The sequence below is a fragment of the Anomaloglossus baeobatrachus genome, chromosome 2, assembly GCF_048569485.1.
Source record: "Anomaloglossus baeobatrachus isolate aAnoBae1 chromosome 2, aAnoBae1.hap1, whole genome shotgun sequence".
Classification (NCBI taxonomy): Eukaryota; Metazoa; Chordata; class Amphibia; order Anura; family Aromobatidae; genus Anomaloglossus; species Anomaloglossus baeobatrachus.
Window position 1 is genome coordinate 409,440,550 of NC_134354.1, and position 16,781 is coordinate 409,457,330.

General features: G+C 48.3%; 1 protein-coding gene across 2 annotated transcripts in view; it reads right to left on the bottom strand.

The window, feature by feature from the left end:
* Positions 1-16,781, bottom strand: part of COL9A2 (collagen type IX alpha 2 chain) — a 181,964-nt gene that overhangs the window by 39,729 nt on the left and 125,454 nt on the right. For both annotated transcript variants that reach the window (XM_075336118.1, XM_075336119.1), the window contains 3 exons: positions 874-945; positions 611-646; positions 242-286 (listed from right to left, as the gene is read on the bottom strand). In XM_075336118.1, coding sequence (XP_075192233.1) covers positions 242-286; positions 611-646; positions 874-945 — 153 coding nt within the window. The remainder of the gene's footprint in view (positions 1-241; positions 287-610; positions 647-873; positions 946-16,781) is intronic.

Here is a 16,781-nt window from a genome sequence, read left to right on the forward strand (position 1 = left end):
AGTCAGTCAGTAATACGAAAGGAAAACCACTATAGAGATGTAGGAAAGTTGAGTTTATCGAATGAAGCAAAGCTAAGTAAGAAGAATCCTGAAGACATGAGCCTGATAGTGGCCTTGAACAGGACAGTAACCCTTCTGAGTTGTCATGTGCCTTGGAAACTAAGCTCTGCTACATGAGCAAATAACAAGGACAAACAAATGTAACAAGTTTGTATGATCCTTATGCACAAGATTCACTCACCTTTTCTCCACTCTCACCAGCTAAACCTCCAACCCCTGGATCACCCTGAAAATAAACAGCCCTTTATTAGCAAATGTGAACATTACCAACAGAAAAAAAAATAATGATGTTTGACTCAAAAGTGTGTATTCGGCTGTTTCCACAAATTTGAGAAATGTAGACTTTCACAAGGCCTACCAAGACTGCCAAGTCTACAGCCCTAAGCGAGCTGCCTCATAGGCAGATATGGTCCGAAGACAGGTAGTCATGCCAGGTCTTGCAATGCCAACATGGCTGGTGTCATGGACTTGTGAAACTAGCCTAATTACCACACATAAACTTAGCCAGGCACATAATTGATTATTTAAAAAAATTAAAAAAAATACTTACCAGTTCACCCTTTGCTCCAACTTTTCCTGGGAAGCCCTGTTGAATAAATTAAGCCATAAGTGGTCTTGTGGATAAATGGCATCAGTAAATGCACTTCAGGATATTGGATTCTATTGTAACAGATCCATCCTCATAAGCTTTGCATCTTTTTAAAACCTCAGAATCCGGCTACAATTACTTACTCTTCCGTTTAAACAATGCAAGAGTAAAGACAATAAATTATAGATTGCATTTCATATAAGCCCAAATTCCCAGGTGATTACCTTGTCTCCTTTTACCCCAGGGATACCCTGTGGTCCCGGAATGCCAGGAGGACCCTGTTCACCCTTCACTCCCTAAGGAAAAAAGAAAAACAAATTATTTAATTTAGTCCAGATCGCAAAATCTTGCAAGAGTCACATAAAGAATGGAAAAAAAAACAGATCGTCATGTGCATGTTACTGTTATTCAGTGTTGTTATTGGCCACATATGCACGTGATTGTCAATTGTTTTCTCAGTACTTGTACTAATACTCATACAACCATACTAATTTATTTACTGCACACTATTTCCTTACCTCTGCACATCACTCATCATTAAAGGGGTAATCTGATCTTGTGGTGAAATTCTGCAGTCACTTTAAAGGCCCCGTCACACACAACGAGATCGCTAACGAGATCGTTGCTGAGTCACAATTTCTGTGACGTAACAACGATCTCGCCAGCGATCTCATTATGGTAAGCGATTAGGCCCCTGCTGTGAGATCGCTAGTCGTTGCCGAATGGTCTGGACCATTTTCTTCAAAGGCGATGTCCTGCTGGGCAACTACCAGCGACCTCCTAACAGGGTCCCAACGCCCGCCGACATATACAGGTCGCTCATTGTTACTGCGTCATTGGTAAGGTCTGACTGTGTGACATCTCACCAGTGACCTCCCAGCAACTTACCAGCGATCCTTATCAGGTCGTTCAGTGTCGGGATCACTGGTAAGTCGTTGTGTGTGACTGGGCCTTAAGTGCTGACTTCTGAATCCTTACAGCATGTGCACCTTACATTGTATGGATTGTCCAGTGTTGCAAGCAAGAGCAGACAGTGATATGATAGAAAGTATGCAGTTAGCAAACATCCGACCACATTCCGATTAGACATCTCCTGCCGTGCTCAATTGACTTGTACTGAGCGAAGCCAAACACGTGTAGTCATCACGTGACCGTTTATATACAGAGTGCGTACTTGCGGTTTGTGAGCACCTGCTCTCGCCCCCAACACCAGAGAATCCTTAATGTGTGCTGTGTGCACGCTGTAAGAATTATGAAGTCTGCAGTCAAATAAAGTGACTTCAAACTTTCACCAGGAGACCGGACAACCAGTTTAAGATTTTATCATATGGCTGACAAATCAGTGCAATAGTAAGTTTTCAGACGACAGTTTTTGGATGAAGAAGACTTAAGTTTCGGTCAATGAGAAAGTGAAAAAATTAACACAATTTGGTAGATATGCATACAGAACTTTTTTTGAACTGACTTTTACAGAATCCATCAAGGTAAATTAAGCAGAGCTTCCATACTAGCAATTAAATATGACATTCAAATAGACATTAAATATGGTATTAGAACTAAAGGAAAGAGCTAGGAGCCAAGTAAGCAACAATTAGAGATGAGTAAAACTTTTCGGACAGCTCGGTGGCGCAGTGGTCAGCCTTGCAGCGCTGGGGTCCTTGGTTCAAATCCCACCAAGAACAACATCTGAAAGGCTTTTGTATGTTTTCCCCGTGTTTGCGGCGGTTTCCTCCAGGTACTCTGGTTTCCTCCCATACTCCAAAGACATACTAATAGGGACCTTAGATTGTGAGCCCCAATGGGGACAGTGTTGCTGATGTATGTAAAGCGCAGTGAAGTTAATGGCACTATATAAGTGAATAAATATTATTATTTAATTCAAATTTGATTACTATTTCCAAGAAATTTAGAAGGGGAATCAATTTGCTTAAAATCAATTTTGATTCAAAAGTATTCCAAAGCCTCCAAATACCCTAACTAGACACATATAACACTCTGAGGTCTCCTAGGGCTGTATCCATTCCCTTTCAAGTTAGTTAACATAATCACACCCTTAAGCCCACTTTACACGTTGCAATTAGTTGTACAATCGCATTTGCGATGTGACACGCCCAGGTTGCATACGGGATCTATGAGATTTCACGTTGGTCGTTCATTTGCTGTCACACGAGCGTTAGTAGTCTATGTTAAATTGGTCAATTTTGTGTGCGATCCTTTAGATCATGTGTTCTGTGACGTATGCATTGAGCACCTTTTTTTTTTTTATTTATTGACTTGCCAAGCGTGTGTAATGTGTAGGGATGCGTTTTTACTATGTCATCTGCCATTCAGCTCTGCTACATGGCCGCTAACAGCAGACACAGACAGCCATGTAGCAGAGCTGAATGGCAGATGACAGCAGACACAGACAGAGCCGCACTGTCAGAATGAACTCGGGTGAACTTCACCCGACTTCATTGTGATGCTGCGGCTCTGTCTGTGTCGCGTCCTGATTAGCGGTCACCAGTGAAGACTCACCGGTGACCGCTAATCTCCTGAGTAACTGAAGTTAGCAGCCCTCTCTCATATACTCACCAATCCCCGATCCCCGGCGCTGCACGGCATTCACACTGCTCCGGCGGCTTTTACTGTTTTGAAAAAGCCGGCCGCCCATTAAACAATTTCGTATTCCCTGCTTTCCCTGCCCACCAGCGCCTATGATTGGTTACAGTGAGACACGCCCCCACTCTGAGTGACAGGTGTCACACTGCACCCAATCACAGCAGCCGGTGGGCGTGTCTATACTGTGTAGTGAAATAAATAATTAAATAATTAAAAAAAACGGCGTGCGGTTCCCCCCATTTTTAAAACCAGCCAGATAAAGCCATACGGCTGAAGGCTGGTATTCTCAGGATGGGGAGCTCCACGTTATGGGGAGCCCCCCACCCTAATAATATCAGCCAACAGCCGCCCAGAATTGCCGCATACATTAGATGCGACAGTTCTGGGACTGTACCCGGCTCTTCCCGATTTACCCTGGTGCGTTGGCAAATCGGGGTAATAAGGAGTTATTGGCAGCCCATAGCTGCCAATAAGTCCTAGATTAATCATGTCAGGCGTCTATGAGACACCCTCCATGATTAATCTGTAAGTTACAGTAAATAAACACACACACCAGAAAAAAATCCTTTATTAGAAATAAAAACACACACATATACCCTGGTTCACCACTTTAATCAGCCCCAAAAAGCCCTCCTTGTCCGGCGTAATCCAGGATGATCCAGCGTCGCATCCAGCGCTGCTGCATGAAGGTGACCGGAGCTGCAGCACACACAGCCGCTCCGGTCACCTCCACACAGCAAATGAACACAGCCGCGCGATCAGCTGCTGTCACTGAGGTTACCCGCGGCCACCGCTGCATCCACCGGTGGCCGCGGGTAACCTCAGTGACAGCAGCTGATCGCACGGCTGTCTTCATTTGCTGCATGGAGGTGACCGGAGCGGCTGTGTCTGCTGCGGCTCCGGTCACCTCCATGCAGCTGCGGTGGAAGCGACGCTGGATCATCCTGGATTACGCCGGACAAGGAGGGCTTTTTGGGGCTGATTAAAGTGGTGAACCAGGGTATATGTGTGTGTTTTTATTTCTAATAAAGGATTCCACACTTTATCCATTAAATTAATTATTTTTCTGAGAAAAGTTATTAAAACGGTGTGTTTTGTAGAGCTAAATTTGACTACAATTGAAACCAGAAGTTTACATACACTAACTAAAAACACACATATACATGTGTTTCTCTCTATCTGACATGAAATCAGAATAAACCTTTCATGTTTTAGGTCAATTAGGAACCAAAATTATTTATATTTGCCAAATGCCAGAATAATGAGAGAAAATGTTTTAAGGCATTTTTATTACTTTCTGAAAAATCAAGTTTACATACACTAAAGAGGTTTTACACGCTGCGACATCGCTAGCGATAGCTAGTGATGTCGTGCGCGACAGCACCCGCCCCCGTCGTTCGTGCAACATTTGGTGATCGCTGCCATAGCAAACATTATCGCTACAGCAGCGTCACACGCACATAACTTTTAAGCGACGTCGCTGTTGTACCGCCCCGCGGCCTCGGCCGCCGAGCCGCTCAGATCCGTGCTCTACGGGTGGTGGCTCAAGCCTCTCACGGACACGGGGGTCACGCCGCTCTGCAAGGGGGTTGGCGTTGCACACAGGGGAATGCGGGTAGTTGGTTTTGGGATGATTGTTCGTGACGCCACCCATGGGTTGTGGTGATGGTGGACACCACCGCTGCGGTGAAGGTATGGGAACTCCCGGGAGCGGTTTAGTGGCGCAGCTATGTGTTGACCCCTCCATGGGTAGGGGGCAGGGTTGCGGTGCCGCGCGGTGCGGTACCTGAGGGCACTGGTGTCACGATTAAACCACACAGAGTCACTGGTAAACCAAACGAAGGTATGAACGGGGCCCGCAGCCGGCTGCAGCTTATTAGTCGGGTTGGCAATGTCCACCTTTCTCCTGCATGTATGTAGTAGTTTGACCACTGTGCCTGAGCACTGGTAGTCCACTCCCCGGCTTGTAGATGTCGGAGGAGCTCCTTTGCCCACAGGCACTGGCCCTTGGATCTCTGGCCTTTGGCGGTGGCTACTATCCGGATGGGTTGGGCTGTTGCCTTCTATCGAGACTTTGGTGGGAATGAACCCCTGAGGTCCAGACCGCAATCAGTTAATTCGACTATGGTGGTGGCATATAGCCTTGTTCGGGGTCTGAGTACCCTGCCTGGTGCTCCGGTATCCTGTTAGCTCCCCGGTTCGGTTCCGGCGGGCCACTACCCTGTCCTGGTCCCTTACGGTTCCGCTGGTCGTGTTCCCGGTCTCCTGCAGGCGGTCACTGCTGTCTGCCTGCCTGACTGTTTCACTCCACTCCACTGAACTGCACTCTACTGTGTGCTGACCTCAGCTCTTTGTGTTTTCCTGCCTCAGGCCAGCAGACTCCTCAGGGGGCGTGTCTTTCCGCCTGACTCCGCCCACCTGGTGTGCCTGTCTAACACTGAGGGAGGAAATCAGGTCTTTATGGTTGACTGATGGTACCTTTCAAATGTGGGGGTGTATGTGGTGATGTCCAGGGCGTCACACTGTGACCGCCGAACAATCCCTCCTTCAAGGGAGAGGTGCATTCAGCATCACTGCAGCGTCACTAAGTGGCCGCCCAATAGCAGAGGAGGGGCGGAGATGAGCGGCCGGAACATGCCGCCCACCTCTTTCCTTCCTCATTGCCGGTGGACGCAGGTAAGGAGATGTTCGTCGTTCCTGCGGTGTCACACATAGCGATGTGTGACGCCGAAGGAACGACGAACAACCAGCAGCATGCACCACCAACGATATTATGAAAAGGAGCAACGTGTCAACGATCAACGATTTTTGACGTTTTTGCGATCGTTGATCGTCGCTCCTTGGTGTCACATGCTGCGATGTCGCTAACGGTGCCGGATGTGCGTCACTAACGACGTGACCCCGACTATATATCGTTAGCGATGTCGCAGCGTGTAAAGCACCCTTAAGAGTACTATGCCTTTAAACAATTTGGGACAGCCCATATGATGATGTCATGTGTTTGGCAGCTTCTGATAGATACACCTGTGGATGTAGTTTTCCTCCAAATGTAACGATGGTCATTATTGCCAAACAGTTTAATTTTCATTTTGTCACACCACAGAAAATATCTCCAAAAATTAAGGTCTGTATTCCTGTGTGAATTTGCAAGCTTTAATCTGACTTTTTCTATGTTTCTTTTGAAGTAATTGATTCTTCCTGGCAGAGTGGCCCTCCAGTCCATGTTTATACAATACTTGTTTCACTGTGAATAATGACACAATCTTATAAGGTTCTGCCAGTATCTTCACAAGGTCTCTTGCTTTTGTTCTTGGGTTGATATGCACATGTCTGACCAAATCACATTCATCTTTGGTATACAGAACCCGTCTCCTTCCTGAGTGGTATGATGGCTGGACATTCCCATCTTGTTTGTACTTGTGTATAATTGTTTGGACAGATGAACCAGGCAACTTCAGGTATCTGGAAATTGCACCCAAAGATGAACCAGACATGGGCAAGTTCGCAATTTGAGATCTCGGTTGAATTCTTTTGACTTTCGCATGAGGCTACACAAAGAAGGAGTGTGTTTCAAGTGTGTATTAAAATACAAACACAGGTGTTTCTCTAATTAGCTCAGATGTTGCTAATAAACCAATCAGAAGCTTCCAAAGACATGACATCATCATATGGGCTGTGCCATATTGTTTACAGACATAGTACTCTAAGGGGTACTTTGCACGCTGCGACATCGCTAGCCAATTGTAGCGATGCCGAGTGCGATAGTCCCTGCCCCGTCACAGATGCGATATCTTGTGATAGCTGGCGTAGCGAACATTATTGCTACGGCAGGTTTACACGCACTTACCTTCCCTGCAATGTCTCTCTGGCCGGCGACCCGCCTCCTTCCTAAGGGGGCGGGTCGTGCGGCGTCACAGCGACGTCACACGGCAGGCGGCCAATAGAAGCGGAGGGGCGGAGATGAGCGGGACGTAAACATCCCGCCCACCTCCTTCCTTCCGCATAGCTGGTGGAGGCAGGTAAAGAGAAGTTCCTCGCTCCTGCGGCTTCACACACTGCGATGTGTGCTGCCGCAGGAACGAGGAACAACATCGTACCTGTCACTGTTATGAAAATGACCGACACTACACAGATCACTGATTTACGACGCTTTTGCGATCGTTTATCGGTGCATCTAGGCTTTACACATTGCGACGTCGTTACTGGCACCGGATGTGTGTCACTTTCGATTTGATCCCGACGACATCGCAGTAGCATTGTCGCAACGTGCAAAGTACCCCTAAAGGCCCATTTACACACAACGATATCGCTAATGATCTGTCGTCGGGGTCACGGAATTCGTGATGCACATCTGGCGTCGTTAGCGACGTCGTTGCGTGTAACAGCTTCAAGCGAGTGTTAACGATCAAAAATAATCACCTTATTGTTGATCGTTGACACGTTGTTCATTATTAAAATCTCGTTGGTCGTTGTGGACGTAGGTTGTTCGTCGTTCCTGAGGCAGCACACATCGCTACGTGTGACACCCCGGGAACGACGAACAACAGCTTACCTGCGTCCTCCGGCAAAGAGGTGGGCATGTCGATAATGCGGCTGTTCTCCGCCCCTCCGCTTCTATTGGTCGGCCGCTGTGTGATGTCGCTGTGACGGGGCATGAACCTCCCCCTTAACAAAGAGATTGTTCGCCGCCCACAGCGATGTCGCTAGCTAAGGTAAGTATGTGTGACGGGTGTTAGTGATATTGTGTGCCACGGGCAGCGATTTGCTCATGATGCACAAACGACGGGGACGGGTACGCTCACTAGCAATATCGCTAGCGATATCGTAGCATGTAAAGCCCGCTTTAGTGTATGTAAACTTTTGATGTTTGCAGAAAGTAATAAAAATGCCTTAATATATTCTCTCTCATTATTCTGGCAATTGGCAAATATAAATAGTTTTGGTAATCCTAATTGACCTAAAACGGGAAAGATTTATTCTGATTTCATGTCAGATAATGAGAAAAACATGTATATGAGTCTTTTTAGATAGCGTATGTAAACTTCTCAGTTCAACTCTATATCAAATTAAATGCCCTTTTCTTTGCCCCCCTCCTACCAGCAGAGATCAGTGACTGGCAGACCTGTAGTCGCGTTTTGCTCTCCTCTGGGTTCTTTAATACATCTTTATAACGAGAGCACATGCATGCAGCTATCACTACATAGCGTTGCATGCAATGGACTGCTTCCTGAAACTGGCCAGTGCTAGCATCAGGATGTACTTTGTGGACAGAAGTGTGCTGCTCTGCGCTCTTGAGCCACCGATAAAGACAGCAGCCCCAGCGTCACCCATGTAATGTACTGTATATGCTGCAGCCCTAGGATCTCCTATGTGATGTATATGCTGCAGCTCAAGCATCTCCATTGTGATGTATATACTGCAGCCCCAAAGACTCCCATGTGATGTATATATTGCAGCCCCAGCATCTCCCATGTTCCCATGTGATGTATATGCTCCAGCATCTAGTATGTGATGTACATGCTCCAATATTCCCCAGCATCTCCTATGGGATGTACGTATATGCACCAGCTGTCCCCAATTATATCCCTACGTGATGTACATACAGCAGTCTCAGTGTCTCCTATGTGATTTAAATGGGCCAGTGTATTCTATGTGATGTATACAGCAGTCTCGTTACCTATGTGATGTATACAGTAGTCTCTGAGTCTCCTATGTGATGAATACTGAAGTCTCTGTGTCTCTTTTGTGATGACTACTGCAGTCTCTGTCTCCTATGTGATATATACAGCAGTCTCAGTGTCTCCTAGGCAATGTGTACTGCAGCACCTTGCACCCTATGGTGTCAGGTGTTGCTAAGAAACAACAAAATCCCAGGCTCCTGGAGTTCAGTGCTGGCAACCGACAACAGACATTCAAATTGTTCACTTCCTAGCCCAGGTAACAGGTTAGCAATGGGTTTAGAGGGGTAGCAGCCCATTGGCTGGGACCTCCTCAATCCAGGAGCTGGAAGCCCAGGGAGGGGAGTGTTCAAGGAGTCAGTTAAAAAATAACGGTTTGGAGAGAAGAAGAAGAAGGAGGAGTGGAGGATGGATGTATGTGTGGAGGCTCAGGTCCACTACAAGGGCCTGAGGTGGTCTTAGTTGGCACTTAAGGAGTGGTCGCCAGGGAGTTGAGTAACAGGAACTCCGGGGACCAAGGCATGGCAGAGTACAGAGCCCTAGGCTAGGTGGAAGTTTCCGGCGCATCTGGCAAGTCTGCAGGTGACTGGGACTTTCACGGTTCATCACCACCAGAGTGTCCGGGACACAGTGGCAGAGAGGGAACCAGGGAGCGACATGAAGGTCTGGCCCCGCATCAGTTCATGCCACATGTCATACAGGCCAGCAGCAGCAGGAGAGAGAGAATCAGGGAGAGACCCCAAACAGCTTCATGCCACGTGGATCCCCAATTACGAGGTGCCAGAGACAGAGCCAACGGAGTAACAGGACCAGCACTGGAAGAAGGGAACCTGGGACCCCTGCAACCAGCACCAGGCTGCATGGATCTTACCACCTGTGTGAGTAAAGAACCGGTTAACCTTCAGTCCCTGTGTGGCCTCCATTTCTGCTGCATTCCTGCATCACAAACTAACATACTACTACAACCAACATCCTCCCCTGGGGCACCGTTCTACTTGAGAGTAGAGTAGAGAGTGATAACATCCAGGCTGCCCTATACCATCAGCCCCAGTGGTGAGATATTGTGCAGTGGCAGCATCTACACATTGCTGCATGCCGCAAGTGGCATCACGGACATTAAAAACTATCTATCCCCTGTAAATATAACCCCTTTTACAAGTGGCCCCTGGGGTCACTGAAGCGGGCGCCTAGCCACCACTGACATAGACTCTGAGAAGTGGATGCCCGGGTCCGATCAGCTCCCCTGCAGGCCCTGGGGCGCGGCATGTACGGCAGTCTCAGTGTCTCCTATGTGATGTATACAGTCGTCTCGGGTTCTCCAATGTGATGAATACTGAAGTCTCAGTGTCTCCTATTTGATGTATACAGCAGTCTCAGTGTCTCCTAAGCAATGTATACAGCAGTCTCAGTGTCTTCTATGTGAAGAATATATAGCAGTCTCAGCATCTTCTATGTTATGTATATACAGCAGTCCCAGTGTCTCCTATGTGATGTATAATGCAAACCTCCCACTGCTTCAGTTCTATAAATCAAAGATAATCAGGAACCAAATAAAATTAGAACTTTTCTGCACTGCTATAAGATTGACGAATACGGTTAGTTTCCTGATGAAAAAGTGAGGGCACACTGCGAAACGGACATAATAAAGCTACCTACTTTTTATTCAGCACTTTGGGATTTTTGTCATTCTTGCAGCAGCATAGAAAGGATCCACTTTTATTTGGTTCCTGATTATGCTTGATTTTTGAGCATGTGGATTCTGCAGCAGGTGAACTACATGTCTAAATACTGGTTGTGTGTCACACAACCCTACAAGGTGAGCACGGCTCCTTATCACCTTTTACATGTTTTTTTAGGTAAGACCCTATTGCGCTTTCCATCCTCAGCTCTTATCTAAGTTCAATAAATGTGATATGAGCTGTGATAAATTTCCCACTTTAATGAGACATGCAGTGTAATATACATCTGTGTTCAGAAAAACTTACTGCTCCGATCAGTTCTTTACAAACTATCACAAAGAATCAACAGTATTCCAGGACAACACAATTCTGGAAAAATAGTTGCGAGTAGCAACATCATCAATATCCCCTAAAATCACATGCCTCACCAAAAAGTGGTATTTTCAGCCATCACAGTAAAGGCCCTGTAACACACAGAGATAAATCTGTGGCAGATCTGTGGTTGCAGTGAAATTGTGGACAATCAGTGCCTGGTTTGTGGCTGTGTACAAATGGCACAATATGTCCATGATTTCACTGCAACCACAGACCTGCCAAAGATTTATCTCTGTGTGTGACGGAGCCTAAGGGGCACTTTGCACACTACGACATCGCAAGCCGATGCTTGCGATGCCGAGCGCGATAGTCCCCGCCCCCGTCGCAGCTGCGATATCGTGGTGATAGCTGCCGTAGTGAACATTATCGCTACGGCAGCTTCATATGTACTCACCTGCCCTGCGACGTCGCTCTGGCCGGCGGCCAATAGAAGCGGAGGGGCGGAGCTGAGCGGGACATAAACATCCCGCCCACCTCCGTCCTTCCACATAGCCGGCGTGAGCCGCAGGACGCAGGTAAGGTGATGTTCCTCGCTGCTGCGGCTTCACACACAGTGATGTGTGCTGCCGCAGGAATGAGGAACAACATCGTAACATCGGTCCTTCCGAAATTATGGAAATGACCGACGCTACACCGATGATACGATTTGGACGTTTTTGCACTCCTTAATTGTATCAAAAAGGATTTACACACTACGATATCGACTGCGACGCCGGATGTGCGTCACTTTCGATTTGACCCCACTGACATCGCAGCTACGATGTCGTAGTGTGCAAAGTGCCCCTAAAGGGTGAGTTATTTAATTGTCTTGACCAAATATCGCAGGAGCATTTTCAAGTTGATCATTTTATTGGATTGCAGCAAAACTATAATCTCTCTGATCAAGCAAGCCGCATCTGTCAGCTCTCCTATCTTTTTTGCTTTTAATTAAAACTGCATTATTCTCTTTTTCTCACACTGATATGCTTCTATTACCCATTTTGTTCAGTGTTGTATGGCTACCTCTCCCTATCTCTAGGGCTAAGCTTTGAACTGTGACATCCCCTCACTCTCCAGATTCACCACAAAATGGCTGCTGCATTTCCTGTTTCTTGCTTAATAAAGGTTATGATGGACCTTTATCATTCACTGTACTATATGTTATGTAATAGCTGCCTTCAAAGCATTATACAGAATCCGGCTTGGCCAAACCAGAGGTCATGTTATCCTTTTCTGTCTGATGCAATCTTCTGCAATATGGAAAATAGCCGCAGTCATTTTAGGCTTTGTACTGATGCAATGCTGAGCCAGCTGTCAGTCAGTGCAGTTATAGCCACCGCTCACTATGCACTTTGAGGTGACTGAAACCGTGATGATGACTGCACCTCTATGACTGAAAGCCTGACAATAAACATAAAGATCATTTCCTCTCAGCAGAGGGGCTCTCAGAATGGTAGCCGCTTGGAGACAGAACGCTATTAACCTGCAGATTAACCCCATATCTACAGGTTAATGGTGTTTTTTTACATGACAGGTTCCTTCAATTTCTTTAAAAAGATCTCATTTTTTAACATCTGTCTGTCTTAGGGTGGAGTCACATTTGCGTGTGACTAGTGTGAGAATCGACTGGGGCTTTCCTTACCCAAGCTTGTCAGCTTCATCTATTTCTACGCAAGTGTGACTCCAGCCTTAGGGGTACTTTGCACACTGCGACATTGCTAGCCGATTGTAGCGATGCCGAGCGCGATAGTAGCCGCCCCCGTCGCAGATGCGATATCTTGTGATAGCTGCCGTAGGGAACATTATCGCTTCGGCAGCTTCACACGCACTTACCTGCCCTGCGACGTCGCTCCGGCCGGCGACCCGCCTCCTTCCTAAGGGGGCGGGTCGTGCGGCGTCACAGCGATGTCACACGGCAGGCGGCCAATAGAAGCGGAGGGGCGGAGATGACCTGGACGTAAACATCCTGCCCACTTTCTTCCTTCCTCATTGCAGGCGGAACTCAAGTAAGGAGATGTTCCTCACTCCTGCAGCTTCATACACAGCGATGTGTGCTGCCGCAGGAACAAGGAACAACATCGTACCTGTCGCTGCAGCGAAATTATGGAAATGACTGACACTACACAGATCACCGAATTTTGACGCTTTTGCAATTGCTTATCGGTGCTTCTAGGCTTTACACGTTTCGACATAGTTACCGGCGCCGGATGTGCGTCACTTTCGATTTGACCCCGACGAGATCGCAGTAGCAATGTCGCAACGTGCAAAGTACCCCTTAGGCCTCCTTCATACGTCCGTGCAAAACACAAATGTTTTGCACGGCCCATGGTGAAGGTATCTATGTGTGTGTGTGTGTGTGTCCGTGTGTGTTTCGTGTGCTGTCCCTGTGCTATCTGTATGACATCCGGATAGCACACGAACAGCATAAACTTTTATACTTACCTGTCTATAGCGCTGCTGTTACTTCCGGGTCTGCAGTGAGTGCAATGAATATGCAATGAGCATAATGAGCGGGACTCGGAAGTAACAGCAGAGTCAGAGTCAGCAGCGTCGGAGAGGGTAAATATAAACATTCTTTATTTTTATGTGACACATGTTTTCTCCGATCCATGTCACACTGATGTTACATGGATCACATCAATGTTCAGTCCGTTACATCAATGTTTAGTCTGTGTGACACCCATTTTGCCGATAGAAAATGGACATGTCGCCGTGTGGAGCACATGGACAAGGCGTGTGTTCCACACAGACACACGGTCCGTGTGAAAATATGTATGTGTGACCAAGCCCATTGATTTTAATGGGAAAACGTGTCCGTGTCTCCAGTACGTGTGAAAACGGGCATCACACATACCGGAGACACGTAGGTGTGAAGGAGGTCCTACATTCACTTTCAGCACCCTTCATTACTATACCTAAAAAGAGGTGTAGCACGGTGAGGGAAAAGAGCTAATCTTTGTTCAGCTGCTTAAGCATCCATAAAATAAAGAGAATTTTGTTACTTACCGTAAATTCTTTTTCTTATAGTTCCGTATTGGGAGACCCAGACCATGGTGTTTAGCTTCTGCCTCCGGAGGACACACAAAGTACTACACTTAAAAGTGTAGCTCCTCCCTCTGAGCTTATACACCCCCTGGTAGCCAGTCCTAGCCAGTTTAGTGCAAAAGCTGAAGAAGAATAGCCACCCTCAAGTAGAACCGAGTAAGAACCGGAACAACCGGAGACTCTGTCCACGACAACAGCCGGTGATAACACATGGAACAAGAAAATTGCCAACAGGCAACAGGGAGGGTGCTGGGTCTCCCAATACGGAACTATAAGAAAAAGAATTTACGGTAAGTAACAAAATTCTCTTTTTCTTTATCGTACCTTTGGGAGACCCAGACCATGGGATGTTCCAAAGCTGTCCCTGGGTGGGAATAAACAGAAAAAACTAAGAAGTAGGCGGAGCCTAACTTCACAAGTGGGCGACAGCCGCCTGAAGGATGCGTCTGCCCAAGCTCGCATCTGCCAAAGCATGAGCATGCACTTGGTAGTGCTTCGAAAAGGTATGCAGGCTAGTCCAAGTGGCAGCCTGACAGACTTGTTGAGCCGTAGCCTGGTGCCTAAAAGCCCAAGAGGCACCGACAGCTCTGGTCGAGTGTGCTTTGATCCCCGGCGGGGGAGGCACCTGAGTACTCTGGTAGGCGTCCGAAATGGTCGATCTAATCCAACGGGCCAAGGTCGGCTTAGAAGCAGAGAGACCCTTGCGCCGCCCTGTGGTTAGCACAAAAAGAGAGGTGCACCGCCTAAGCGCAGCGGTGCGAGCCACATAAATCCGGAGAGCACGCACCAGATCTGGAGTATGCAGCGCTTTCTCAAAGCGATGAACAGGGGCCGGACAGAAGGAAGGCAAGGAAATATCCTGGTTAAGGTGGAAGGGAGAGAACACCTTAGGAAGAAAGTCCGGGGTCGGACGGAGAACTACCTTGTCTTGGTGAAACAACAAAAAAGGTGACTCCGAGGAGAGCGCAGCCAAATCAGAGACTCTCCTGAGAGAAGTTATGGCAACTAGAAAGGCCACCTTTTGAGAAAGACGATACAAAGAAACCTCCCTAAGAGGCTCAAAGGGGGGTTTCTGCAATACCGTGAGGACCAAGTTAAGGTCCCAGGGATCCAAGGGCTGCCGATAAGGCGGAATGATGTGAGACGCACCTTGCATGAAGGTGCGGATTTGAGCCAGCCGGGCGATATGCCACTGGAACAGCACTGATAGAGCTGAGACTTGTCCTTGAGAGAGTTAAGGGACAGTCCTAGCTGCAGACCGGACTGTAAAAAAGACAGAAGGGTCGGCACCGAGAATGGCCAAGGAGAATGGCCGGAAGAGCGACACCAGGACAGGAAAATTTTCCAAGTCCTGTGATAGATCTTGACGGAGGAAGACTTACGGGCCCGGGTCATAGTGGAGATGACTTCAGGAGGAATACCAGAAGCCGTCAAAATCCAGGACTCAAGAGCCATGCCGTCAATTTGAGTGCCGCAGAATTCGGGCGGAAAAACGGACCTTGCGAGAGCAGGTCTGGACGGTCCGGAAGATGCCACGGCATCTCCACGGACAGTTGGAGCAGGTCCGGATACCAAGCTCGCCTGGGCCAGTCCGGTGCAATGAGGATGACTCGACGGCCCTCCATTCTGATCTTGCGCAGGACTCTGGGCAAGAGAGCTAGAGGGGGAAACACGTAGGACAGACGAAACTGGGACCAGTCTTGAACCAGAGCGTCCGCGGCGAAGGCCTGAGGATCGTGGGAGCGAGCCACGTAAACCGGAACCTTGTTGTTGTGACGGGATGCCATTAGGTCCACATCCGGAGTGCCCCACTTGCGGCAGATTGACTGAAACACTGCCGGGTGCAGGGACCACTCGCCACCGTCCACGGATTGACGGCTGAGATAATCTGCCTCCCAGTTTTCTACGCCAGGGATGTGGACTGCGGATATGGTGGACTTGAAGTCCTCCGCCTATTGAAGAATGCGTTGGACCTCCAACATTGCCAGGCGGCTGCGTGTCCCACCTTGGTGATTGATGTAGGCAACCGCTGTCGTGTTGTCTGACTGGACTCGAATGTGCCTGCCGGCCAACAGGTGGTGAAAGGCTAGGAGAGCTAGAAGCACAGCTCTGGTTTCCAGCACATTGATTGAAAGGGCTGACTCGGACGGAGTCCAAGTGCCCTGAGCTCTGTGGTGGAGATGTACCGCTCCCCAGCCGGATAGGCTGGCATCCGTGGTGAGAATCACCCAGGACGGAGCCAGGAAGGAGCGCCCTTGGGACAGGGAGAGGGGTCGAAGCCACCACTGAAGAGAGCTCCTGGTCCGTGGCGACAGAGCCACTAACCTCTGTAAGGAGGAAGGCCGCTTGTCCCAACAGCGGAGGATGTCCAGCTGCAGAGGACGCAGATGAAACTGGGCAAAGGGAACCGCCTCCATGGAAGCCACCATTTGACCCAGCACCTGCATCAGGCGCCTGAGGGAATAACAGCGGGGCCTCAGGAGAGAGCGCACCGCTAGCCGGAGAGACTGCTGTTTGATTAAGGGCAACTTCACAAGTGCCGGCAAAGTCTCGAACTGCATCCCTAGGTACGTGAGACTCTGAGTCGGAGTCAGAGTGGATTTGTGAAGATTGACAATCCACCCGAATTGGGCTAGGGTGGCGAGAGTGAGCGAAACACTCCGCTGACAGTCTGCGCCGGATGGACCCTTGACCAGAAGGTCGTCCAGGTAAGGGAGCACTGCCAACCCCTGGAGGTGCAGGACCGCAATCACTGCCGCCATGACCTTGGTGTAT